The following is a 27018-nucleotide window of genomic DNA, read 5'->3' as shown; positions in this document are numbered from 1 at the left end:
GCGCTGTTTTCGGCGTGCTTCAGCGCTCATTCGTCGGTGTGGTTTAGAACTCACGGTTTTGTCACCGCGGTTTCGTCGGGCGCGCTTTTGTTGGTCGCCCTTTTGTCGATGAACCCTTTACATAATCCTCATTTTACCTTCTCTCCTTGTAGTCCTACAGGTCCAGGCTGACCTGGACTTCCTTTGGCGCCCTGAAATACAAATAACCAGATGTTAAAAGGTGTTCAAGATTTGTAATAAAATTTCAAATAAAGACAAGGATCAGACGAGATAAAAATTGCGTCTTCTTAAGAGGCCCAGAGTAAATTTATAGTAGAGTTTAATGTAATACCCTCAAGGTTAATGGTCCAACTCACAAATCCAACAAAAATAGACAACTTCAGGAACTTTAAAATCCCAAAAGCAAACTTTATTGAATACATCATTTTGACACTGATGAATGCAAAACCATCTCTAACTTTTCCCAGTCAATCCCTCATAGTTAAAGAATAGATGTCTCCCCTGCTCCCCATAGAATGCATCACATTAACCCAGGGGTGTCAAACTCACGGTCTGCAGGCCAGATGCATCACAAGCTGGCTATGTCCAACCCTGGTTTAGCAAAGGGGGAAAAAGTTGCAATACATCACATGATGACAACATGACGTCACATGTTTGACACCCCTGCATTAACCAATTATGAATCATTCTTTTGTTTTGAGAAAAGTCCATGGCTTGGGCGACACCTGAAGAAGTATCCTTGATGGTTACTTGGTTCTCATGATTGAAGTCTGGAACTTCCACATTTCACCTCATCCCCCCTTCCCCCGGTTCTTTGGCAAGTTGAAGAGCCATAGTATTTACCTGAAGCATAAGCTATTTCGATCTTGACACTCACACACTATCCCAATTTCAAATCAAAGCTATGTTGTACTGTAAAATTACCTCTAACCTTAAAAAATGATTGTTGTTTCCTATGAAAAAGATTGAGAGAGATTGAGATTTGTTTTATTTATATGCCGCCCTATTCCGGGAGGGACTCAGGGTGGCCAACAACTCAAAAGTGAAAAGGAAAACACAGAGTACAATACAAGTAGTTAAAATAGCCAAGAATCACACAGCCACACAGGTCGAGAGGGGAGGGGAACTCATCAACCCCAGGCCTGCTGGCACAGCCAGGTTTTGACGGCTTTTCGGAAGGCCTGGAGAGAGGTGAGGGTCCGAATCTCTGCAGGGAGTTCGTTCCAAAGGGCCGGAGCTGCCACAGAGAAGGCCCTCCCCCGGGTGGTAGCCAGATGGCATTGGCTGGTAGACGGAACCCGGAGGAGGCCGACCCTGTGCGATCTAATGGGTCTTTGGGAGGTAATTGGCAGCAGGCGGTCTCTCAAGCACCCAGGTCCAATACCATGAAGGGCTTTATAAGTTACGACTAGCACTTTGAAGCGTATCCGGAGACCGATCGGTAGCCAGTGCAGCTCGCGGAGGATAGGTGTAACGTGGGTGTACCGAGGTGCACCCACAATCGCTCGCGCGGCTGCATTCTGGACGAGTTGAAGTCTCCGAATACTCTTCAAGGGCTGCCCCATGTAGAGCGCAAAAAGATGTAAACTTGTCTGCTTTAAAGATGAGTAATAATATGTGGGGGAAGGTTTCGGTGGAACAAGTTTTGTCTTAACAGCAGTTTTTAGATGAGAGATTTTTGTTCTTTTAATTTGTTTTTGGAACATACAGGCAAATAAATCAAAACTATACAACTCACCTTTGAAACCCTATTGTACTGAGACTACTAATTCATCAAGCTTAGACAGGTAAACATCTAATTCCACCCATCTAACAATATAAGAACTGTGTTGATCCAACTAATTAATCATTTTGTATTCCTTCGTGGCCAACTGGTTCTTTCAGTAAACTCCCAAGCATGAAACATTAATGCCAGAAAAATAAAGCTATAAGAATTCAAAGAAGTAGTTATGACTAAATCATCCTGGTAAAAGGATGTCCATGAGATCATGAAGAGTCAGAAGCATGTATATTTTTGCTTTGTTCTGCATAATCCGAACAAATCTGACTATATTTCACTCAATCTGAACAAAGTTTATAGAATAACAGAGTTGGAGGGGACCTTGGATCTCAAGCAGGAGAACCTGTACCATTCTGGACAAATAGCAGTGTTCCAATATCTCAGGGGTTGCCACAAAGAAGAGGGAGTCAAACAATTCTCCAAAGCACTTGAGGGCAGGACAAGAAGCAATGGGTGGAAAGTCATCAAGGAGAGAAGCAACTTAGAACTAAGGAGAAATTTCCTGACAATTAGAACTATTAATCAGTGGAACAACTTGCCTCCAGAAGTTGTGAATGCTCCATCACTGGAAGTTTTTAAGAAGAGATTGGATAACCATTTGTCTGAAGTGGTGTAGGGCTTCCTGCCTAGGCAGCAGTTGGACTAGAAGACCTCCAAGGTCCCTTTCAACTCTGAATGCCATCATTCTGCTAAACAAATAATTCCCTCAACACTGTCAAATTATTTACTAAGTCTGCATTACTATTAGTCTTCTCATCATTCCCATCACCCGTCTTCTCCCACTTATGACTGCAGGACTGTAGCTTTGTTGCCTGTATCCTCACAATTTATATTGATATTGATTGTTTCCTGATACCCTACGAATATCATTAAGTGTTGTATCTTACAATTCTTGATGAATGTATCTTGTTCTTTTATGTACACTGAGAGCATAGGCACCAAAGACAAATTCCTTGTGTGTCCAATCACACTTGGCTAATAAAGAATTCTACTCTACTCTACCCTACCCTACCCTACCCTACCCTACCCAACTCTTTCCTATCCTATCCTATCCTATCCTATCCTATCCTATCCTATCCTATTTTATTCAACATACCTGTTTTCCATCCAAGCCAGACTTCCCAGGAAAACCGTCAAGGCCACGTTCTCCCTGAGCAAAGAAACATAAAAGCTCTGTTGGAGAACTCATTCCATAAAGTAATTTTGGAAAAGCTGCATTATTATGAACACATTTGCCTAGGTTTAAAAATGGAAGTGGATTGATTTGAACTGCTAGCTTTTAAAAAATCCTTTCTTCTTTGATTTTCTTTCATAGATTCTGAACTCCAATCTGCACTGTATTGTGTTCCTGGTTTTGCCTGTTCTCTTCTCTTTTGGCCAGCATGATGTTCAATTACCAGCCCAACTCTGGACAATATTGTATATCTCCAGACTATTCTCCATATATGTTTCTAAAATTAAACCCAGAAATTCCTCTACTTGTTCACTTCAGTGCTGAAGAGTGGCACGATGGCCTAGAGGGGGAGCTCTCATCTCACAATCAGGTTGCTGTGAGTTTGAACCTAGGTAGAGGCAGATATTTCGCTCTCTGGGCACACTGAGAATATATGTGCTGAGCAAAGCTCCGCATTGGCAACAAGAAGGGCATACAGCCATTAAAATATTCTGCTAGCTCCATTCAGTTGCCCAGACTCCACCCCACAAGAGATTATGGAGTCATTAAAAGATGGTCATGTTTACTTCAGTGCTAAGATTGAGAAACATCTGAAAGACAGTGAATTAATTATTCAATAAATAATAAATAAATTCAAATAATGAAGTGATATCTTTATGCAACCAATGTTTGGTCAATGACAAGGGCAAAGATTCCTGGTCACATTACATGCATGTAGCCTGCATAGAATATATTATATCTAATATGAGTTACCGTATTTTTTAGAGTATAAGATGCACCGGAGTATAAGACCCACCATGATTTTGAAGAGGCAAATTAAAAAAAAAGTTTTTGCACTCTGCAGACCTCCCCAAAATGGCCTCTTTTTCGTGAAAACTGGCCCATTTTTCCCCCCAAAAGGGGCATGCATATCCTTTGGGAGACTTATAGAGTGCTCCTGGGGGCGGGGGTGGGAGGTAAAATTGAGCAAAAAAATGGCCCATTTTCCCCTCATTTCTGCCCTCACCAGCCCCCAGGAGTACTCTATAAGTCTCCCAAAGGGTATGCACGGCCATTTTGGTGAAGTGATCAGGGTTTCAGGAGGCAAAAAAATTGCTGTATTTAGTGTATAAGACACACCCAGATTTTCAGACTCTTTTTGAGGGAAAAAGGTACGTCTTACACTCCAAAAAATACGGTATAAAGTAATCTAACTCTGTTGGACTTCCAGATAAATGTATTGTACAAAGTATAACACATTTAACATGGAATATCTTTCATGAGCCAATTCTATTCCAAACTTGCACTCATATTTATGTCATATTTATGTCATATTACTTGACAAATTATTTGTACCTTGTCACCACGAGGTCCTTTTTCTCCTCTTTCCCCTTGCAAACCCTAAAAAAAAAGAAAGAAAAAGAAAGTAGGAAATTACACAAATCACCAATTGACACCAATACCTTTGAAGATAACCAGATGAGCTATTGGCGGGCTAGGAATATTCACAAAGTGGCTTAATAAATATTGAGTACTGTTGAAGAAAGAAAATATCTTAGACTCTATTATTTTTGAAATGTACTTGAACTTGGTTGTCTTCTTGCAGATGTTTCAAAACCAAAATACCATATTTTTTCCCTCAAAAAAAAGAGGGTGAAATCTGGGTGCAGATTTATATACTGAATACAGCATTTTTGGCTTCCTGAAACCTCCCTCACTTTTGAAAAAATGGCTGTTCATAGCCTTTACGAGGCTTCCAGAGTGCTCTTGGGGGCTGGGGAGGCAAAAATGAGTGAAAAATGGGCCATTTTTTCATAGCCTCCTATGCATATATGCCCTTTTTGACAAAAAATTGGCCCATTTTCACAAAAAAACCAGGCTATTTTTTGCTCGTTTACACCACCCCCCCGGGAGCACTCTATAAGCCTCCTAAAGGCTATTCATGCCCTTTTGTTGACAAAAAAAACAGGCCCATTTTTGCGAAAAACAGACCGTTTTTGAGAGGCCTGCAGAGTGCCCACACTTTTTTTAAAAAAAATTGCCTCTTCAAAATCTTGGTGCGTCTTATGCTCCAGTGCATCTTGTATTACAAAAATATGGTAAGTAACATCATCAGTGCTAGCAGTATGGTAATCTGCAAAAAGCTCAGAGAGCAGCCAAGGACCCCACATAGAATAAAACTATACAGTAAGTTTTAAAATGTCTGTGCTAATTGGTCTTGGAGCATTGATCAACAAACTCAATAGTTTGTCTTTAATCTATTTTTTTAAAAAATAAAAGAAATAAACTGTTTTACAACCAGATAAAGGAAGCTAATGAAAAGTGAGTGACCTTCTTCAACAAAAAAACATTATCTCATCTGATGAACAGTGACATTATTGAACAAGCGAAAGCTGTCATTATAAAGGAAAAATATGCATAATCAGGGGTGGGATTCAACCAGTGTAACAACCGGTTCGTGTGGTTCGTTTGAAAACAGCTCTAAAACTTACCTTCTACTGTAGCCCCGGTGAGTAAAACAGCTGAGGCATGGCAATCAGCTCTGCCATGCCTATCAGCTGGGCTTCAAGCAAAGGAAATATAGGACAGACTAGCGCAACGGTGGATGGGCGGGGCCAACTGATTGCTGGAACTACCGATTTGTGCGAACCGGTCCGAACCGGCTGAATCCCACCCTAATCCATATGGTGAGTATTCTGACCCAGGCTTCCTTAAAAAGCAAGAAGCAGAGTCTTGGACCTGGCAAAAACCCCTTTTATTTATATGACTGTGAATTCCTTTCATTCACAGTCAGCAAGGCTTAGCAAACAGTCCTTCTGAGGAACATTTATCAACACGAACCTTATCTCATTTGGAGAGCTGCCAAATAACTAGTTTCCAAACGCAGGGCAAGGCAAAACTTGGCACAGAGTCTCTTATGGTCACAAACAGAATTCTCCACTCTTGAAAAGACCGAATAAATGAATTGTTTCCTGAAAAAGCCCACTCTCAGTTTGCTCCTCTTTTGTTTTCTATGGGAGGGGCCAATCACCTCCAAGGTGTGGTTCTACTCCCAAGTCGACCCTCTTTCTTAGTTGTTCTTGTCTTCTGTCAGCTCTGCGCATGCGCACACAGGGAACAGGCTCCCGCTGTTCCTGTGCCTCACTGCTGTCTAGCTCCCTCTCTTCCTCCAACGCAGAGCCCTTGTCAGAGTTTTTCTCAACCCACAGGACTGGCCCATGTTCCTCCCCGACTTCCTCACAGTCCGACTCTGCTGCCAGCCTTGCTGGCTTCCAGCGGGCCACAACAGTGAGAACCCATAAAATCAGAATGATATTATCAATCTATATGAGCATTGTGGAGGTAAATATACTTGCTATGGATAATTTATACAAAATGGACCATCTCCCTGAACAGTTGTGTACAGCAGCTCTCCAGATGGATAAATCTAGCTGCATAAATTCCTTAGACTTCAAGTTACTGCAAAGAACAGTCTAAATTATTCCTCAACGTTTTGTAAAAAACTATATCAAGTAAATGGGATATAGTTACAACCTACAAAAGACAAGCCGGGACCAAAAAGGCTAATTATTATGAAGTTGTTTTATTCCTGAAAAAAAGAAAACATTGTTTCATTGGGGATCTGAACAATTAAGCTACAGCAAACTAAAGATTAAAAAAAAAAAACATTTATTTCTCATTAAGCAAAAAAACACTGTTACACAATGTGTCTAGAATATGATGAACAAACGGAGAAAAGAGGGCAGACCTACAAGGAATACTTACACCTGGCCTATGTAATTATTTATCCTTTTCTATTTTGCCCACTTGGGTTATGGAAAGACCTAAGCTAGTTCAGATATCTGAAAAATTAATGCAGAGTTAAAACTTTTAAAAACAGTAAAAGAAGCTGCAGTAGACCAATTTATTTGTCTACTGTCCATAACACTGGAAGTTTTTAAGAAGATGTTGGACAACTATTTGTCTGAAGTGGTGTAGGATTTCCTGCCTAAGCAGGAGGTTGGACTAGAGGACCTTCAATGTACTTCCCAACTCTGTTATTCTATTCTATCTAAAGCCTCACTGGCAAAGTTCATATGCACTAGTTTCATCTGTGTGCTCTCTAGCCTCACACTAATTGCATGTTGGTTTGCACTGAATGTGCCTTCTTATCAATTTCTAAATTGCACAAATCCAAACATAATAGAGCTGGAAAAAAACACAGAAGAAGGAAAGCAAAGTGGATGGTCAAACAACTTCCTAAGGCATCTTAAAAGAGTCACGAGTATGAAAAGGTGCTTTAAGTTAGAAAAATGGGGAGATACCATTGAGATGTATAAAATCATATACATCAATGAATAAGGGAATGTCTTCTACCTTCTTGAAGAATGCTAAGATACTGATAGGATAGGAAAAACAAAGGAAAATGTCCTGACTTAATGTAATTTCTAATGTTGGATTTTCCCCCTTTCCAGAGGAAGCCCCCTTGTGGAATACTGTAGCAACTCCACTGTGCTGCACAGTGGAAGCCATTTTACAGCAGTACAATAGAAGCCATTTTAAGGCACAACAAGCTGTATCTTAGCAGAACATACACCACGAGGTGTTTTAGGGGTGTCTTACATCCACAGTATCAGACAACAGAATTTTAACAATTATACTGCATTCATTTGGAATATTGAATGAACGATGGCAACAAATCCTAACTTACAGGTGCTCCAACATAACCTTGACGTCCCGGGGGACCCAGACGTCCTTCTTCTCCCTGAGCAAAAATGAAATGAAAACAAAATCTGAGAAGATAATCAAAATGTATGGCAGATTATTTACATGAACAAACGTAAATCCTTTTTAATAGGTTCATTTGACAGTATTGTCAACATCTTGTTAGCCTTCCTGAAAAGCAAATTGTGTTAAAAACCAGGTGGCTAATCACCAGTATACTTTTGTGCTTGCAATGAAGCAATTCTGGGCAAATCGATATAAAGATGAAAAATCATGATATTGTCCATTTGTTGCACCAGATGATGATCAGCTACTTATTCCATCCACTGGATGAAGCCATCACTTCCCATCATATGCATGTCACACAATGTTCTTATGGATTAACTGGATTAAGTCGACAACAAATTTAGCAGCGGCTGAATGTGTTGGGCTCAACTAAAAGAAAGCATTTAGCTGATCTTCTCCGAAGTGAGAAGTTTCAGATAATAGCAATAGCAATAGCAGTAGACTTATATACCGCGTCATAGGCCTTTCAGGCCTCTCTAAGCGGTTTACAAAGAGTCAGCATATTGCCCCCAACAATCTGGGTCCTCATTTTACCCACCTCGGAAGGATGGAAGGCTGAGTCAACCCTGAGCCGGTGAGATTTGAACCGCTGACCTGCTGATCTAGCAGTAGCCTGCAGTGCTGCATTTAACCACTGCGCTACCTTGGCTCTAATAATCTAAGAACTAAGGCCTAATTGGGAAATAAAAAAGGCCTGTGTTTTTATTTGTGTGTACTGTATGTATATATTCATCCATTCATCCATCCATTCAAATGTATTCGCTGCCCAAATCCAGAGATACATCCAGAGGGATGTCTCAGAAAGATATTGTCATCCCTGGAGTCGTTTTCCCCTGGCATCTTCAGGGCTGTCACAGTGAAGATGAGTCAAGCTGCAGGAACCGGATTGGGGGGAGGTAGAGATAACTGGGGGATTGTGGCCAAAATAAAACTCTTTCCTTTGGGAACCAAGGACTTTCCCACCAGTTATAAGGAGGTGGGATCTGAGGCCAAGTGACACTTGGACTGTGACCTGATTGGACCATGCAATCCATGCAGGGGAAAGAAAATCTTACTTTTAACTGGGGGCAAACCAGGGGGGGGTTAGATTTGGATTTCCCCAGATGTACCAATATGACATGCCTAATAAATGTATGCTTTGAGGAAAAAGCCTGCCTTGGAGTTTTGATACCGTTAGGTCAAAGGTGGATTCCTACCAGTTCGAACCAGTTCAGCGGGATAGATAGTAACTTGGCGGCCTGGGTTGCTGGAACTGATAGTGATCCAAGCTGGCCACGCCCCTGAACTGGTTATCCTATGGCGGCGTCATCTTGATTTTCGGTTCTGCACATACGCAGAACAATTTTCATTGCAGAAATGTATTTTTTTTTTCTTTTTAAAAATGTTTTGTGCATGCACAGACATTTTTAGATGGAAATGTGGAAAAACCCGTGTGCACAAAATTTTTTGCTCATCAAACCTGCAATAATGCCAGCAGAAACCCACCCATACATGGGGTGTGTTACTTGGAACCCTGACAGATATCCTGGAAGAAATTAATAGTAACCTTTGACAGTGGCAACATCCATCACATAATATATCCATTAGATCACTAGGATTTCAGTCTTATACATATAGACCAGGAACAATGGTTTCTGTGGTTGTTTATGTGGAATGAATGAATGTTTAAGATATAAACTTAGTGAATCCAAAAAGTTAAGATATGAAGGATGGAAAGGGTGGCATGGAAAATTGTTCACATATCAGATTCCCAAATTTTTCTATTGCTCATTTGTGTTATATTTTTCACTAAGAATGTCCAAATGCCCTTTTGAAGGCAATTAGTTGCCCTTTAAATCATCCCTTGGACTGCAACATGATCCAACTGGTCAGCTTTAGAGGAGATCAATCCTTACTGCTCTTTAGAAGGCCAGATCCTGAAGATGAAATTCAAATGCCTCGGCTACCTAATGAGAAGGAAGGACTCACCAGAGAACAGCTTAATGCTGGGAAAGATTGAGGGCAGAAGAAGAAAGGGACGACAGAGAATGAGGTGGCTGGATGGAGTCACCGAAGCAGCCAGCATGAGCTTAAATGGACTCCAGAGGATGGTAGAAGACAGGAAGGCCTGGAGGAACATTGTCCATGGGGTCGCGATGTGTCGGACATGACTTTGCAACTAACAACAACAAAGTATTGTTGTTCCATGTCTTGCATTTTCCGTGCTAGAGAACAAAGTGAAAATAAGGCTTTGTCTGGAGATGATGATAAGTGGTCTACAACTCCCAGAGTCAAAACTTGAGAAGAAACAGGACAGAGTTTGTGTTGACTTATTTAGGTTACAAAAACATTAACACAATGGTGGCATATACTTTGCTGAAACTGTAAAAAATACTCCAGAAACTTAAATACAAAGGAGATTACAAATCAAAATTAGTCTCGCTATTAATCTTCAATGACTCAAATACATTTTTCAGCCAGACAAGCTATTACTGTATTTTAGAAATCAAACACAGCATTCTCAGTAGAGTCAAGTATTGGCACATTAATAAATGAGCCATCACATTAATATAAACGCTGACTAAGGAAGTAAGAGGATAAGGGGAAAATATGCGAACAACTTTGTATTGCAGTAGTACAACTTTATTAGAGTTGTTGTTGTTCTTGTTAGTTGCAAAGTCATGTCCAACCCATCACAACCCTAAGGAGAACATTCCTCCAGGACTTCCTGTCCTCTACCATCCTCTGGAGTCCATTTAAACTCACGCCTACTGCTTCGGTGACTCCATTCACCCACCGCATTCTCTGTCGTCCCTTTCTTCTTTTACCCTTAGTCTTTCCCAGCATTAGGCTCTTCTCCGGTGAGTCCTTCCTTCTCATTAGGTGGCCAAAGTATTTGAGTTTCATCTTTAGGATCTGGCCTTCTAAAGAGCAATCATGGTTGATCTCCTCTAGGACTGACCGGTTTGATCATCTTGCTGTCCAAGGAACTCGCAGGAGTCTTCTCCAGCACCATAGTTGAAAGGCCTCAATTCTTTGGATCTCAGCCTTCCTTATGGCCTAACCTTCACAGCCATCCATTGCAACTGGGAAAACCACAACACTTTTGTTGGCAGGGTGATGTCTCTGCTTTTTATTATGCTGTCTAGATTTGTTATAGTTTTCCTCTCTGGTAGCAAGCATCTTTTAATTTCTTGGCTGTAGTCCCAGTCTGCAGTGATCTTGGAGCCCAGGAAAATAGAATCTATCACTACCTCCATTTCTTCCCCATCTATTTGCCAGGAACTGAGAGGGATGGATGCCATGTTCTTAGTTTTCTTAATGTTGAGTATCAAGCCAACTTTTGCACTCTCCTTCACTTTATTAGAGTGAAAATAAGTAAATATTACCTTGCAGCTAGTTGGAAAAATAATAGTAGTTAATGTGGAAAAGGGACTATCAAAAGGCCGCTATATCTGTTCTTTACATTTAATATACGATAAAAGATACTACATTTTTCAAGGAATTAGATTTTAGACAAACTGTTATGTAAGAGATTAGGAGTCTCTCGTGATCAAGAATTGGGTGTATCCGAAAACTCTGACAGGTTTAAGCTGAAACCCACCTTCAATATTATATCCTAAACAGCTAAATCTTTCCTGAAGATCCTGTGGATCTCATTCTTGACATTGTTTAAATATATTCATATACCTTTGGGCCAGACGGTCCAGGAAGTCCAGTTGCTCCAGTAAGACCAGGTTCTCCCTAAAAGAGAAGGCAATAGCAGTTAGACTTATATCCCGCTTCATAGGGCTTTCAGCCCTCTCTAAGCGGTTTACAGAGTCATCATATTGCCCCCAACAAAAATCCGGGTCTTCATTTTACCCACCTCGGAAGGATGGAAGGCTGAGTCAACCTTTGAGCTGGTGAGATTTGAACAGCCGAACTGCAGAACTGCAGTCAGCTGAAGTAGCCTGCAGTGCTGCATTTAACCACTGAGCCACTGAGGCAAAATAATATTCATTACAAAGACTTGCTGTGGGGACCTTAGGAACCAGGGTATACAGAAAACTCATAAACTGGTTGGTCTATGAAACCAAAAGAGATGCTTCTTGTGAGAGAAATGGAAATTGTTCATAGATTACTCCAAGATTTCTGGAAGAGAGCACTTCACCAGTTTTGTCTATGGCGACTCTTAGTCATCCAGGTCCTGGTTGTCCCAAAGATGCTTTTTCAAAGGCCAACTGGACTTTCTTTCTTCTTTGAAGACGTTTTGCTTCTCATCCAAGAAGCCTCTTCAGTTCTGAGAAGCAAAACATCTTCAGAGAAAGATGTTTTGAAGAAGGTGTCTTCAAAAGCATCTTCTCTCACCCTAGTTATGTCTAGTAAAAAAAAATATCTTCACATCAAAAAAGGATGAACACTTTTAAAGGTCTTCTGGTTGCTCAGTCCTGCTATGCAAACTTTAAAGTTATGGTTGAATCAAAGTGTCAATGGTAAAATACGATTTCAAGCTATGCGCTTTAAAAATAAATCCTTCTTAATATCTTTTATTATAAATTTGTTGGTTTTCCTGCCTCCCGAGGTTGTTCTCACATACCATTACATCAGGTCACATCTTGGAATATGGAAGTCTACAACCCAAGAAAAGAGGATTCACTGATTTCATTACTCCAAATATTTTTGGCACCTTAGTGGTTAAAAGCCGTGGTGGCACAGTGGTTAGAATACAGTATTGCAGGCTATTTCTGCTGACCGCCAGCAGTTCGATTCTGACTGGCTCAAGGTTGACTCAACCTTCCATTTTTCTGAGGTGGCTAAAATGAGGACCCAGATTGCTGGGGGAAATATGATGACTCTGTAAATTACTTAGAGAGGGCTGTAAAGTACTATGAAGTAGTATATAAGACTATTGTTAAGATGCTGAGCTTGTCAGCTGGAAGGTTGGCAATTTGAGACCCTAGCATCATGCGACGGTGTGAGCTCCCATTACTTGCCCTAGCTACTGCCAACCTAGCAGTTCTAAAGCATGCAAATGTGCATAGATAAATAGGTACCACTTCAGAAAGAAGATAACAGTGTTCCATGCTTCTTGGCACATGACCATGGAAGTGTCTTCAGGCAATGCTGGCTCCCTTGACTAAGAAACAGAGATAGTGTCCTAAAATTGGACACTACTGGTCAGTGGGAACATTTACCTTCTAAAAACTTACACTATTTCTGAAGACGATTGCTTGCACACTTGTAGACATAGATGTGGATAGTTATTGTTTTCAGATCCCTGTGTTTCCACCCATCAAATTTCAGCTGGCAGACATTTTTTTTTTTTGCAGAGAAATAAATATCTCTATTTTGTTGAACTGTTTTGCTCAACTGCTCCGGTGAAATCTCTACTTATAGCATAGCATTTTAATGGATGACAACTGAAATTCCTCCTTGGAGCTTCACAGAATAGATAATCTATAAGAAATCTGTTTGCTCCCTTGGCCCAAAGATAGGACTGTTGAAGTTTTTTAATTTGTTTTCTTAGATTTGGAACCACAATATTAATCCCCTAGACAGGTTCCTTTCAATGAAGATTGATCCAAACACCTGGTTTATGCTACAAGAGAAAGAGGATTAAAAAGAGAGGAGAAAAAAAAAGGCTTACAGTTTCTCCTTTGGCTCCATTGCTCCCCGGGATGCCAGCTGCGCCAACAGAACCCTAAAACAATACGGATTACGAGAGCAAAATTAATGGGAAATTATAATGATGTTTAAAAATAGCATTGGCTAAAAACAGGAGAATCTGAATAATAAAGAAGATAAATCTAGGCACTCTCACCCTCAGCCACATTAATTTGGGATCTCAACAGTGGTATATCATCCATTCCAAAATACATGGATTAAATCATGCTTGCCCTGCCAGTTTTGGTGATAGAATAACAGAGTTGGAAGCGACCTTGGAGTTCTTCTAGTCCAATCCTCTGCTCAAGCAGGAGATCCTATACCATTCCAGACAAGTGGCTAGCCAGTCTTTTCTTAAAAGTTTCCAGTGATGGAGCATCCACAACTTCTGAAGGCAAGCCGTTCCACCAGTTTATTGTTCCCACTGTTAGGAAGTTTCTCGTTAATTGGTTTCTTGTCTTGCTTTCTGGTGCTTTGGAAAATAGGTTGACCCCCTCTTCTTTGTGGCAGCCCCTTAAATATTGGAACAGTGCCATATCATGTGTGTGTTTTCTTCCTTCCTCCTCCTTTCCATAACTCCGCCAAAATTGACATATTATCTACCTACCTATCTATCTACTGTATCTATCTATCGATCGATCCATCTATCTATCTATCTATCTATCTATCTATCTATCTGTCTGTCTGTCTGTCTGTCTGTCTGTCTGTCTGTCTGTCTACCTACCTACCTACCTACCTACCTACCTACCTACCTACCTACCTACCTACCCACCCACCCTCTTCCCTCTTATCTAAACCACAAGCAAGTCAAGATAAACAATTGCTCATGTCTCAGTACCCTTAAAAATGCCATCAGATTTGTCCAACCTTCATCCCTTTTCCTTTCTCCACACTTCTCCTGACTAAGAGAAATGGAATATTAAAAGGGCAATTGGATTATAATCTCTCTGCTTCTGAGATGCTTAAAAGCCCAGTAAAAATCTCTAATGTTCTGCAATGATAACGGCCAAGAAATATTTTAGCACTTTGGTTTTTTAGAACTACTATTATTTTCCCTGAAAATAAGACCACACATGCGTACTTACCGCTTGCGATGCTCCAGCTGCTCGGCGGAGCATGGCACAGGAACTGTATGCTCTGTGCGCATGCGCGAAAGCCCCGAACAGCTCAAATACCGATAAGGAGAGCGGGCGGGCAGGTGGGCCCTCTGGAGCACTGTACCAGAATGGTACCTGGTGCTCCCGGCAGGCACCGGTATGCTCATACCGGGGTGTACCAATCGTAACCCACCATTCCCGCTGCCGGAACCCTCCACTGACTGTACTATACTGTATTTTATTTTATTTTGTTTTATTGGTGGTTACCTTTTCTCCCCTCTCGCCCATCAAGCCAGGTAAGCCTTGGGGTCCCTTTTCACCCTAAAAGAACGGAAGGGAAAATATTTGCATAAAACATTGCATTCTCTTAAAACAGATAAAAGGAATATATGCACTAAAATCCACAAGAAAATCCTGTCGACATTTTTTTTTAAAGGAACTTAATCACAGGGTTTGCTAACAAGACACATTTCTCCGTTTCCCAAGGCTTGCATGCCAATTTTTGCTCGAATGTTTTCTGCAGGGGAAATTTCCCACCATATCAAAACAACCAGCAGATGTCAGTGCATTGCCATGAAATTGCCGTTTGCTTTCCTGGGAAGGATGAAAAATCAGAATAAAATATCACCGGCCCCTCTAACGCCAAGAGAAGCCAAATAAACTTGCAAGCCCATCTGCTCTTCCTGAAATTCCTGTGGTGGCTGAGAGATCAGCAGCTGAAATCGGCAATTACGGGATCTCAAAACAATTATATGCTCAGTATTTTGGGTCAGTGAATAAAACAGAAACCCTGTAATTGCTGTGTTCCAAAGGGGGAAAAACAAAACAAAACACAATTTAAAAACATCTTAATTTTCTTATCTGGTCATGAAGGGACAAGCAAACTGACATTCTGAGGCTCCTTTAAAGGCAAATCTTTTTGACAGGATGAAGTAGCATAGGGTGAAGTTTTCTGCCTATCTATTCTGATCGAGGCTTCCCCAGCAGCATGAAGCCGAGTCTGAGTCCCGATAAACCCCTTTTATTTAATTTACAGTGAGTTCCTCTCCAGCAAAGTCTTTCCTCTCCCACAGTCTTTCAAGGTAGTTCACAATTACCGACCTTTATCAGGCTTGGAGAGTGGCCAGGCCGATATCTTTCAGATGCTGCAATACTTGGCAAGAATGCAGGAATTAACTCATTGTCTCCTGCAAACTCCATTCCCCTTTCGCTCCTCTTTTATTTCCTCTGGGAGGGGCCCTTTACCATCCACCTGTGACCTTACTCCCAAGTCAACCCCTGTTCTTTAGCTGTTCCCTTTGTCTGGCAACTCTGCACATGCACACACTGGGAATAGGCACCAGCTGTTCTTCTGTCTCACTGATGTCTGACTCCGAAGGCAGCTGATAACTGTCAGATGGCCCTGGCCCCCTCTCTGCCTCCAACACAGAGCCCTCATCAGAGCCTTCCCCAGACTCCAGGACTGGCCCAGGTTCCTCCCCAACCTCCTCACTGTCCGAATCTGCTCTGTTGGCTGCTGGCGGGCCACAACACTATCGCTCTGTTGAGTCAAAATACAAGATGAAATAAAAGGGGGGAAATGCAGTAATGATGTACACGAGTTCTCTGCCTTCTCAGAAAATAGGGATTAAAAGAAGAAATCAGAATCAGGGCTGCATTTGTGGAAATGGTGCTGAATTTAAGAGGCCGTGAGAACTTCAAACACAGCTTTTTACTCCTGCTAGAAGAATGGAATATTTTAAGAAATATTAAAAAGGCAGAATATTTCCCCTAAAAGAGAAATAGAAATCTTAAGGGAGACAGAAACTCAGAGCTTCAGCTCCCTCCCCCCAGCAGATATTTGGTGCCCATTGAGAAGAACAGGGCCAGAACAAAGACGTTCAGCTCCAGGATGATGAGATGAAGATATGACCCTCCAGGACATTGTAGGATTATCTAGCAGCAGGACTCACTGCATTGCAAAATCACCTGGGGACATTACATTACATTATCAGCTCAAGGTTCAACCAAACTTGATTCAGACAAACATGACTCCACATGGGAGTCTGACTAGAGCCAATAGGATAAATATTCTTGCACAGGAACAGGAAACTCAAGTTCAACGCCCCCAAGAGAGGATATAAATACCTCTCACTCTCCAAACCCATGTGCTCAGCTGCCCAGGACCTCAAACCCATGTGGTCCTGTCCATCAATAAACCATCTTTCCAATCCGCCTCCATGTTTCCAGTGTCTTTCTCCCCACTTGGAACTGAACCTGATGGATATTTCTTCCAACAACATATATGTGTCTCTCACAAACAAGGTAGACTTTGCACTATGATGTTGCACTCCCCATCTTGCATATTTTAATGAATGGTCAGGGAGATGGGTAGATAGATAGCTGGTTGGGCAGGGAGATGGCAAATGGATGGATGGATGGATGGATGGATGGATGGATGGATGGATGGATGGATCGGTGGTTGGATGGAGAGAGAGACAGGGGGGAAATGCCTGGGAGAACAATGACGTCTTAAAGGTAATTCCAAATGCCAAGAAGGTAAGGGTTTTCTATAGGGCAGGTATCAGTACGGAAAAAATCCACATCCTAGATCCTATCAGTTGACATCATTTATTGAAGGGGGCCTAGAAAATTTCCAAACTATCCAATTTGGTGGGATTGGCAGATATCGTACAGAAGTGGTAGTCCACTAATAATATATGGCTTGATGCCAGGAGTTTTGAAAGTGCTAATCAGGATTTTGAATTTGCACCTGGAATAAAACTGGGAGACACACAAAATTAACCCAAACTAGACCACATGCTCAAGATGTTCTTCAATTTATATTTTAATGATACCTTTTGTCCTTTTTCTGCTCGTCCAAATGTTTCCCCATCCTGAAAAGAGAGATTAATAAATCCAGGATCAGCAGAGGCAGTAAAGATATGCGAGGTCAGAAATAATGCTAAATGATAATAGCTTTGGAATAGCTATGGAATAACACACTGATTAATTGAACACATTCAATTAATAAATCATTGCATCTTCTGCTCGTATCAAGGTTGCAAAGCATGAATCAGATCGTATGGAAGATTCTAACTAAGATGTCAAGGAAAAGTATCTACTATTATTTACCTCTATAAGGTAAAGGTAAAGGTTCCCCTTGCACTTATGTGCTAGTTGTTCCTGACTCTAGGGGGAGGTATTCATCTCCGTTTCAAAGCCAAAGAGCCAGCACTATCAGAAGACGTCTCCGTGGTCATGTGGCCAGCATAACTAAACGCTGAAGGTGCACAAACCTTCCCTATTTTCCCTATTTCCCTATTTTTCTACTGGCATTTCTACATGCTTGCGAACTGCTAGGGTGGCAGAAGCTGAGACATGTAACGGGAGTTCACTCCATTATGTGGAGCTAGGGATTCGAACTGCCAAAGAGCTGACCTTTCTGATCAACAAGCTCAGTGTCTTAGCCACTGAGCCAACACCAAATTGACAGGGTGATCTAGAATGTAACAGTTGAAAACCTCATCTTTATTAGCCTTGCCATTTAATTGCTTTGACATTGGGAAGGATCAGAACACCGTTTTATATTTCTCAATTATAACAAGTGGTTTTTTAAAAGATAGCTGAGATGAATATTTTATGAAGGGTTGTAAGACTTTATATAAATGTCCTGTTAATTAGATCTGAAAAAATTCTAATTAGAATTTCCCCCTGCAAGAAAAGGAGGTGGATTCAAGAACGATCTCTCTAATTTTGTGAAAGTCGATATTATCTCTGCTTCCATCTTTTTTTAAGCTAGTTCTTTAGATCCCTTCAGAAATCATTCGCAACGGAACTTTGGCTGCAGTGAGAATGTTGAATCAGGGAAAACACAAGCATATGAACCAGGGCTGGGCTTCAGAAATTGCAGCAACCGGTTCACTGCCTCGTTGCTGGGTGGGCGTGGCCATGGTGGGCATGGCCTAGTTGGCCACAGTGTTGGAGGGGGTGGGGTTCATCCTCCTCAGGATTTTTAGGCTTTCCTCGAGCCTCTAGGAGGGTGAAAACTGCTTCCCCCAGGCTCCAAAAGCCCTGTGGAGGCCCTCCAGAGGCTGGAAACATGCCCATTTTTGGATTTCTGGTACTTCTGCTAAGCCCATTTTTCACCCTCCCCAGGCTCCAGAGGCTTCTTTGAGCTTCTGGGAGGGTGGAAATGATCTCCCCCGGGCTGTGGAGGTCTTCCGGAGGCCAGAAACAGATCCATTTCTGGACTTCAGTACCTCCAGTAGGTCCATTCCCCCCTCACCGAGCTTCCGCAAGGGCCCCGTACTTACCTGGCATGATGAACAGGTCACGTGGAGACTCCTGGGAGGGGATGGGTGGGCTTGGCCAGCCAGGGGTAAAATTTGGGGATTCACCAAACTGGGCAGAATGCTAGCTAGAGGATCGCCCGAACCCGTGAGAACCCCCAGCAACCCACCTCTGACTATGAACACATTGACCTATGTTTTTGTAACCAAGATTTCTCCATATGGATAGGCAAAGATCTAAATCAAGGGTGTCCAACCTTAAGAACTTTAAGACCTGTGGATCTCAATTCTCAGAATGGCTGGCTGTGGATTTCTGGGAGTTGAAGTCCACAAATCTTGAAGTTGCCAATGCTGGATGTCCCGGATCTAAATAGAATTTATAAGTACCATATTTTTTAGAGTATAAGATGCACCTTTTTCCCTCAAAAAAGAGGGTGAAAATCTGGGTGCGTCTTTTACACTGAATACAGCACTTTTGGCTTCATGAAATCCTGCTCCCTTTGCAAAAAATGGCCTTGCATAGTCTTTAGGAGGCTTCCAGAGTGCTCCTGGGGGCTGGGGAGGAAAAAAAGGCACAAAATAGGCCATTTTTGCTTGTTTTGCCCCCCCCCCCAGCCCCCAGGAGCACTCTATAAACTTCCTAAAAGCTATACATGCCCTATTTTTTTTTTTTACAAAAAACGGGCCCGTTTTTGGGAAAAACAGGTTGTTTTGGGGAGGTCTGGAGAGTACAAAAACTTTTTAAAAAATTCTGCCCCTTCAAAATCTTGGTGCATCTTATACTCCGGTGCGTCTTATAGCCTGAAAAATACGGCATGTTTACATGACTATGACTTTGGCTCTCTGAAGAGGAAGTTTCTGCCATTTGCTTTTTCTATGATGAGAAGGTCAGGGATATTACTATGGGCAGAGTTCATAACACCACTGCAGACCCCCTCCATAGCTAATTATTTCAAAGTCCAATATCTGCGTTTAGAATTTTGGTTTAAGTTAGTCCGTCAGGACCTATTCTGGTTTTTAAAACTGCATGAGTTTTCTCGTAAGTATAGGATTACATTAGGATTGAAAAAAGAATATTTAGGGTCACATAAATGTTCTTACTGGTTCTCCTTTGTCTCCCTTCAGGCCAGGAGGTCCAACTGGTCCAATGTCTCCCTGGCAAAAATAAAGTTATGTTTGATACAATGAAAGGCTGATGCATATATGAATTGAATACTTTAGAACTTTTTCTTTTAAAATGGATAAGGATAACAATGAATTTATGTATACTTGATAGAAGATTGGTGATATAATGTATAACTCTAAGTATATATTATAAAAATATCTTGTTGTTGATAAATAATTTTAATAAGGAAGTAATTAAAATTGGTTTATATATGAAGTGACTATTTAGAATACCTTGTTGAAAATAACAACAAGGAATAACATCTTTGTTTGAATGTATGATGTACAAGGACAATAATGAGCATAAGCATACTCGATAGTTGATTGGTGGGATTATACATAATTGGAAACAGTGATATACAAATATAAATGGTTGGTAAATCTTTTTCATATCGGGATATATGATTATATAAAGGTATATTGTTATTAAACAGACAATCAAGAATGTAAGGGAATTAGGTTTATTGAAAAAAAATATTAATTGCAATTGAATATACGTTGTTCAATGAAAATGAGGCATTTAGTTATATTAGATGAAAAATCTGTGATTGTAAATGTAATTGAGAATATGGATGCAAAAACACTTGTAACCAAACGGCATGCTGTATGTAATGGATGAGAATTTTTTTATGTTGTTTTTTTATGTTTAAAAATAAAAACAAATTGCAAAAAAAAGTTATGTTAGCAAGAAGGATCTGTTTTCCCCTCACTGACTTTTATTATCAGGGTTATTATTAGCCAGGGTTTTTTTTTTTTTAAAAAAAATCTTAATGGTGAAAGATGCATTTCTTTATCTAATATGGAGAGGAAGGGAGTGAGGGAGAAAGGGAGGGAGAGAGGAAGGGAGGAAGAAAGAAGGAGGGGAGGAAGGAAGGAAAGATGGAAGGAAAGAAAGAAAGGAGGGAAGGAGGAGGAGTAATCTATGGGTGCCCTTTGAGCTGGTTTGTTTCCTTGCAACATTTCATTACCCAACTAGGAAAAACCATCACTATTGAAATGGAGTAGGATTCGTGGAGAGGAGGAAGAGGAGGGAGGGAAGGAGGGGAGAGGGAGGGGTAGGATAAAAGATTGCATAGACAGAACTTGTAGCCAAGAATATGGCTTTCATGCAGATGCTGAAATGGTATCTGCTATTCCCAGAGCTACGGAATTAGTCCAAAAATATGCACCCACAAATCTTATGAATAAGTTAGAATAAATAAACCTACAATGTATCTGACCCTTGGTCTTATTATACTGTCTTGTTCTAGTGCCCAATGGTCTAAATCCTAATAAACTAAGACAGCAACATAACTGTAAAGCATTTACAGATGCCATCTGCAAAGATAGTAATGGAAAACATTATCGTCCAGCCATTATACTGTGCAAACATAAATCATGGATGAAAAAACATTAGAAGGGGAAAAAATAGATTCCTTTAATACCATGCCAGTGTCTACCAAACCACTCAACACATCAGACCAATTGTGTAGGCAGGACTGCTTTGAGTGTTAAACAGGAATCTGTACTGTATCTGTTTTAGAGATGCTGTGGGACACTCTAAATGGAATGAGTTTTTAAGATTGATTTCTTATGCAGGCATCCTGTTCAATAATTGCATTTCATTCTATTAAGTTGGCTGCGGTTTAGCATTTCTGGAATCATCTTGCGTTCCAGCCATTGTTAAGATGATGACTATTAAAAGATAAGAGTGTTGTGGTTTTTTTTTTCTTTTAGCAATTTCTCATGTCTTCCCGTGAAAGCCTCCCTTATTAGTTAAAGTACTACAATGGAAAAAAAAAAGACTGTTTAATTTAAGGCTGCAAAAACAGTAGACGGTCAACCCTGAAGCATGCCCGGCTGAGGCCATCTTTGTGGGTTGCCACAAGGCAGAAGAGGGGACAGGGAAGAGGAAATAGTTAACTGGGGCTTTGCAGTCAAAACAAGATGTTTTCCCGTGGGAACCAAGGTCGTTCCAACAGGTGGCTGGGGAGAGGAGGAGCGAAGTAACCAAGCAAACGGCTGCACCTCTATTGGAGAATGTGAGTGATGACTCAAGGGAAGGGGAAAACTTTCACTTTTTAGTTAGGTGAAATCCGTGGGAACTTACAGAGTCAGTTTTTACCAGTTGTGCCAATGTGATGTATCCAATAAACTGTTCGTTGAGGAATTTACCTGCCTCGGAGTTCTGCTTTCAATGAGTGCATTATTTGGAATGCTGACATAGAGGGTGGACCGAAAAGAAGAAGGAATCCTTAAGAAAGTGTGTGCATCTTATGTTTCATTTTTAAAAATAGATTTTGTTCCCTGGACAACACTAACCTTTTGTCCTCTCAATCCTTCAAATCCAGGAAGGCCTCTCTCCCCCTGAAGTGAAAAATGGAGACTGTTTAATCGCAACATTCATCATTGCTTCTCACATATTATGAATCCTGACTTTGTGGCTCTGCACCTCTGCAATACTTGCTGAAAGCAGATTAACAGATTAACAGAGTTGGGACCTTGTAGGTCATCTAGCCCAACCCCCCGCTCAAGCAGGAGACCCTACACCATTTCTGACAGTGGACTGGCAGTCCAATCTCTTCTTGAAAGTCTCAAGTGACGAAGCTCCCACAACCTCAAAAGGCAAGCTATTCCATTGGTTGATTGTTCTCACTATCAGAAAGTTCCTCCTTGTTTCTAGGTTGGATCTCTCCTTTGGCAGTTTCTATCCATTATTCCTTATCTGGCCTTCAGGTGCTCTGGAAAATAGCTTGACCCCCTCCTCTCGGTGGCAGCCCCTCAGATATTGGAACCCTGCTATCATATCTCCCTTGGTCCTTCTCTTCGCTAGACTATCCAAGCCCAATTCCTGCAACCGTTCTTCATATGTTTTACTCTCCCCAGTTCCCTAATCATCTTGGTTGCTCTTCTCTGCTCTTTTTCTAGAGTCTCAACATCTTTTTTATTGTGTGGTGACCAAAACTGGGTGTAGGATTTTAGGTGTTGTTGTCAGGCCTCCAGTCATATTCCTTTTAGGATCTTTGGCCTGCCACACTCTCTCTCTTATTTTACAAGGCTGTTTCATTAGTGGAGAATTGCGAGGGGGAATAGTAAGGAGCAGAATGTGTTGTTGTCAAAAGAAAACATTTCTTTCTAGAAGCCCAAGGTCATTCTTTGTCTCTGCACCTCTGCACCTGACCGGAACTAGATGGGTGGAAATGCCAGCGTGGCAGTGGGAGACTGGACCATGTGATGGACTTGTGGATATGAGGACAAGATCATGAACTTTCAGCTGGGTGGAAACCCCAGGAAGCTTTCAGATTCAGGTTTCCCACAGATGTACCAACATGTCTCTCTTAATAAATTGGAACTTTGAGGAAAGCTATGCCTTGGACTCTGATTTAATTCTGGATGATATTTGGAACACTGACAGTCGTCTTACTAAGGCTTTATAGAGTGGTATTAGTACCTCACTTGATCTTGATTGTATCCCTCTGTTAATGCAATTTAGGATCGCATTGGCTTTTTGGCTGCCGCTTCCCACTGAAGTTTCTGAAATAACTACATGGGACTAAAAAAAAAACCCACTATGGTTTTAATTCAGGCTGCCATATTTAGTCTGTAAAATTCAGATGATGCAATTGTATGTGAGAAAGACCTTGAGAGAGAGATGCAAGAGGTCTTGCCTAGAGAATGTTCAGAGAAGAGAGGGTGTGGCCCACAGCTGCATAACAGGCGAAGAAAGATGCTCAGAAGGGATAGCAATTGTACTTAGACTTATACTCCATGGTGCTTTGAAGTACTATCTGGATGGATTACAACAGAGGGGTCAACTCATGTCATCATGGCAGCATCATGTGACATATCGGGACTTTTCCCCCTTTCACTGGACGTGGGCATGGTCAGCGCGTGACGCATCCATCCCACAGGCCAGGAATTTGATAGCCCTGGTTTACAACATCGGCATATTGCCCCAACAATTTGGGTGAAAAGCTGAGTCAACCTTGAGCCCATGAGGCAACGAGCTCTGGAACGAGCTCCCCGTGGAGATTCGGACCCTCATCACCCTCCAGCGCTTTCCACAAAGCCCTTAAAACCTGGCTGTTCCGACAGGCCTGGGGCTGATGAGTTCCTGTCCCCGCTCGAATGGTGTGCCTGTTGAGTTGTTTTTTAAAATTGTGGTATTGTTTGTCTATGTGTTTTTTTCCCTATTTGTATCCCCTATCCCCCCCCCCCCCCTGACTTGGGTTGTGAGCCGCCCTGAGTCCCTTCTGGGAAAAGGGCGGCATAGAAATATAATAAATTCAATTCAATTCAATGAGGATCGAACTCCTGGCGAAGGGCAGAGTTAGCCTGCGATATTGCATTCTAACCACTGTACCACCGCGGCTCCTAACATCTCAGGATTCCCTTGTGTTTAGTGGCTCTTATTTAGAAGAGGGTGAATTCAGATACAAACCTTTTCCCCTGGAAGACAGGAACAGTTGACTGTCTGGGTAGGCCCAACGTGCTCATTTCCAACAGTTGGTGGAATTACAGGAGGAGGGACCTCTGTCACTATGGTCAGGTTACACTACATCGGTAAGAAATCAGAAAGAATAATAACACCGCACAAATAGGATTTAAATAGGATTTTTTTTAAAAAGAAAAGATTGGTATGGACATGTTTTTCGGGACAAAAGAAATACCTTACTTCTTTCAACAATTTATAACTGGAAAAGATTTAGCACTACAAGACAGTTCTTGATTTATGATCACAATTGCGCCCAACAATTTTTTTAAAAAAAAATTGCCTCTTCAAAACCTTGGTGAATCTTATACTTCGGTGCATCTTATATTCTGCAAAATATGGTATGTACATAATAAGCACATTTGCAAAGCAAATCTACATTTTAAACTTACAGGTCCGGAGGAAATATCACAGCAGGTTTCAAGCTCGGCATGTCGTGAATCACAATAAATAACCATCCGCTGAAGATCAAACTAAAAGAAAGGGAAATAGTGTCAGTTCACTTCTTATCTAACTTTTTAGCAAAATAATGGGCCCACAAGATCATTTGCTGACATAATGCCAATCCTCATAGTGTCACTTGCTGTTCTGACCTATGCTTCACAAAATCACAAAGCAGACTCCTTGTCCCGACAAAAAACCCTTTTGTTTGTTTGTTTGTTTGTAGTTTATTTATAGGCCGCCCTTTTCCCTGAGGGGACTCAGGGCGGCTTACAATCAAAAAAGGAAGGGGAGTGTAGGACAATACAAAAAAGAAATGTGCACAAAGTAAATTAAACAATAAAACTCAACATTCACTCAGCATTCGGGAGGGGCAAAATAAGATTATCCCCAGGCCTGACGGGTTAGCCAGTTCTTGAGGGCTGTACGGAAGGCCTGGACGGTGGTGAGGGTACGAATCTCCACGGGGAGATTGTTCCATAGTGTCGGAGCCGCAACAGAGAAGGCTCTCCTCCGAGTAGTCGCCAGTCGGCACTGACTGGCGGATGGAATACGGAGGAGGCCAACTCTATGCGATCTGATGAGACGCAGGGAGGTAATTGGCAGAAGGCGGTCTCTCAAATAGCCAGATCCACTACCATGGAGCGCTTTATAGGTGGTGAGTAAGACCTTGAAGTGCACCCGGAGACCAACAGGTAGCCAGTGCAGCTCGCGGAGGATCGGTGTTATGTGGGCGAACCGTGGTGCGCGAACCGATCGCGCGGCCGCATTCTGGACTAGCTGAAGTCTTCGGATGCTCTTCAAGGGCAGCCCCATGTAGAGCACATTACAGTATTCCAGCCTAGAGATCACAAGGGCTTGAGTGACTGTTGTGAGGGCCTCCCGATTCAGGTAGGGCCGCAACTGGCGCACCAGGCGAACCTGGGCAAATGCCCCCCTGGTCACAGCTGAGAGATGGTGGTCAAAAGTTAGCTGTGAATCCAGGAGGACTCCCAAGTTGCGGGCCCTTTCTGAGGGGTTTAAATTTTGTCCCCCCAGCCTGAGTGATGGTATGGTGGTCAAATTTTTGGGAGGGAAACACAACAGCCACTCGGTCTTGTCTGGGTTGAGTATCAGCCTGTTCGCTCTCATCCAGTCTTTAACGGCTTCCAGTCCCCGGTTCATCACGTCCACCGCTTCATTGAGTTGGCACGGGGCGGACAGATACAACTGTGTATCGTCCGCATATTGGTGATATTTTATCCTGTGCCTTCGGATGATCTCGCCCAGCGGTTTCATGTAAATGTTAAATAGTAGGGGGGATAGGACCGACCCCTGCGGCACCCCATAAGTTAGGGGCCTCAGGGACGATCTCTGCCCCCCCACTAACACCGACTGCGACCTGTCCGAGAGATAGGAGGAGAACCACTGCAAGACAGTGCCGCCCACCCCTATCTCCCGCAGTCGTCGCAGAAGGATACCATGGTCGATGGTATCGAAAGCCGCTGAGAGGTCCAGGAGAACTAGGATGGAAGCATGGCCTCCATCCCTAGCTCTCCAGAGATCATCAGTCAATGCGACCAAAGCGGTTTCTGTGCTGTAACCGGGTCTGAAGCCAGACTGGAAGGGGTCAAGATAGTTAGCTTCCTCCAAGGTACGCTGAAGCTGGAGAGCCACCACCTTCTCAACAACCTTCCCTACAAAGGGAAGGTTGGAGACTGGACGATAGTTATTAAGAATAGCTGGATCCAGAGACGGCTTCTTCAGGAGGGGTCTCACCACCGCTGTCTTAAGCGCGGTGGGAAAGTACCCCTCCCGAAGAGAAGCGGTAACAACCGCCTGGATCCAGCCTCGTGTCACCTCACTGCTGTTGGCAACCAGCCAGGAGGGACACGGGTCCAGTATGCAGGTGGAGGTACTCACAGCTCGCATAGCCTTGTCCACATCCCCAGAGGCAACTTCCTGAAACTCAACCCAGAGATGGTTTGCCAAGTTTTCTCCTTGTGTCTCGGCTGGATCTACTGGGGTGGAGTCCAGGTCCGCTCGAAACCGGGCAACTTTGTCCGCCAAGAACTGGACATATTCCTCAGCCTTACCCTGTAAGGAGTCCCCCGTCTCCCTCCTATTTAGGAGGGAGCGGGTTATCCTAAACAGGGCGGCTGGGCGGGACTCGGCGGACGCTACCAAGGAGGCAATGTATGTTCTTTTTGTTGTTCTTAGGGTCCGAATATACTCCTTGGTGCATGCTGTCAAAAGTGCCCGTTTCG

At 42.3% G+C, this 27018-nt stretch overlaps 1 protein-coding gene across 1 annotated transcript in view; it reads right to left on the bottom strand.

The window, feature by feature from the left end:
* The window catches only part of COL22A1 (collagen type XXII alpha 1 chain), a 184942-nt gene that overhangs the window by 111874 nt on the left and 46050 nt on the right, over window positions 1–27018 (bottom strand). The window contains exons 6-17 of the mRNA XM_087703563.1: window positions 24724–24804; window positions 24281–24394; window positions 22162–22206; window positions 19798–19851; window positions 17263–17301; window positions 14693–14746; window positions 13312–13365; window positions 11373–11426; window positions 7624–7677; window positions 4290–4334; window positions 2877–2930; window positions 138–191 (exon numbers count right to left, since the gene is read on the bottom strand). Coding sequence (XP_087559689.1) covers window positions 138–191; window positions 2877–2930; window positions 4290–4334; window positions 7624–7677; window positions 11373–11426; window positions 13312–13365; window positions 14693–14746; window positions 17263–17301; window positions 19798–19851; window positions 22162–22206; window positions 24281–24394; window positions 24724–24804 — 702 coding nt within the window. The remainder of the gene's footprint in view (window positions 1–137; window positions 192–2876; window positions 2931–4289; window positions 4335–7623; window positions 7678–11372; window positions 11427–13311; window positions 13366–14692; window positions 14747–17262; window positions 17302–19797; window positions 19852–22161; window positions 22207–24280; window positions 24395–24723; window positions 24805–27018) is intronic.

The sequence above is a fragment of the Thamnophis sirtalis genome, unplaced genomic scaffold (genome assembly GCF_051295495.1).
Source record: "Thamnophis sirtalis isolate CommonGarterSnake01/CBP01778 unplaced genomic scaffold, rThaSir2_p1.2 scaffold_2, whole genome shotgun sequence".
NCBI classification, from domain to species: Eukaryota; Metazoa; Chordata; class Lepidosauria; order Squamata; family Natricidae; genus Thamnophis; species Thamnophis sirtalis.
Note: the sequence above shows the minus strand (reverse complement) of the source record. Positions and strands in the feature narration are given on the sequence as shown.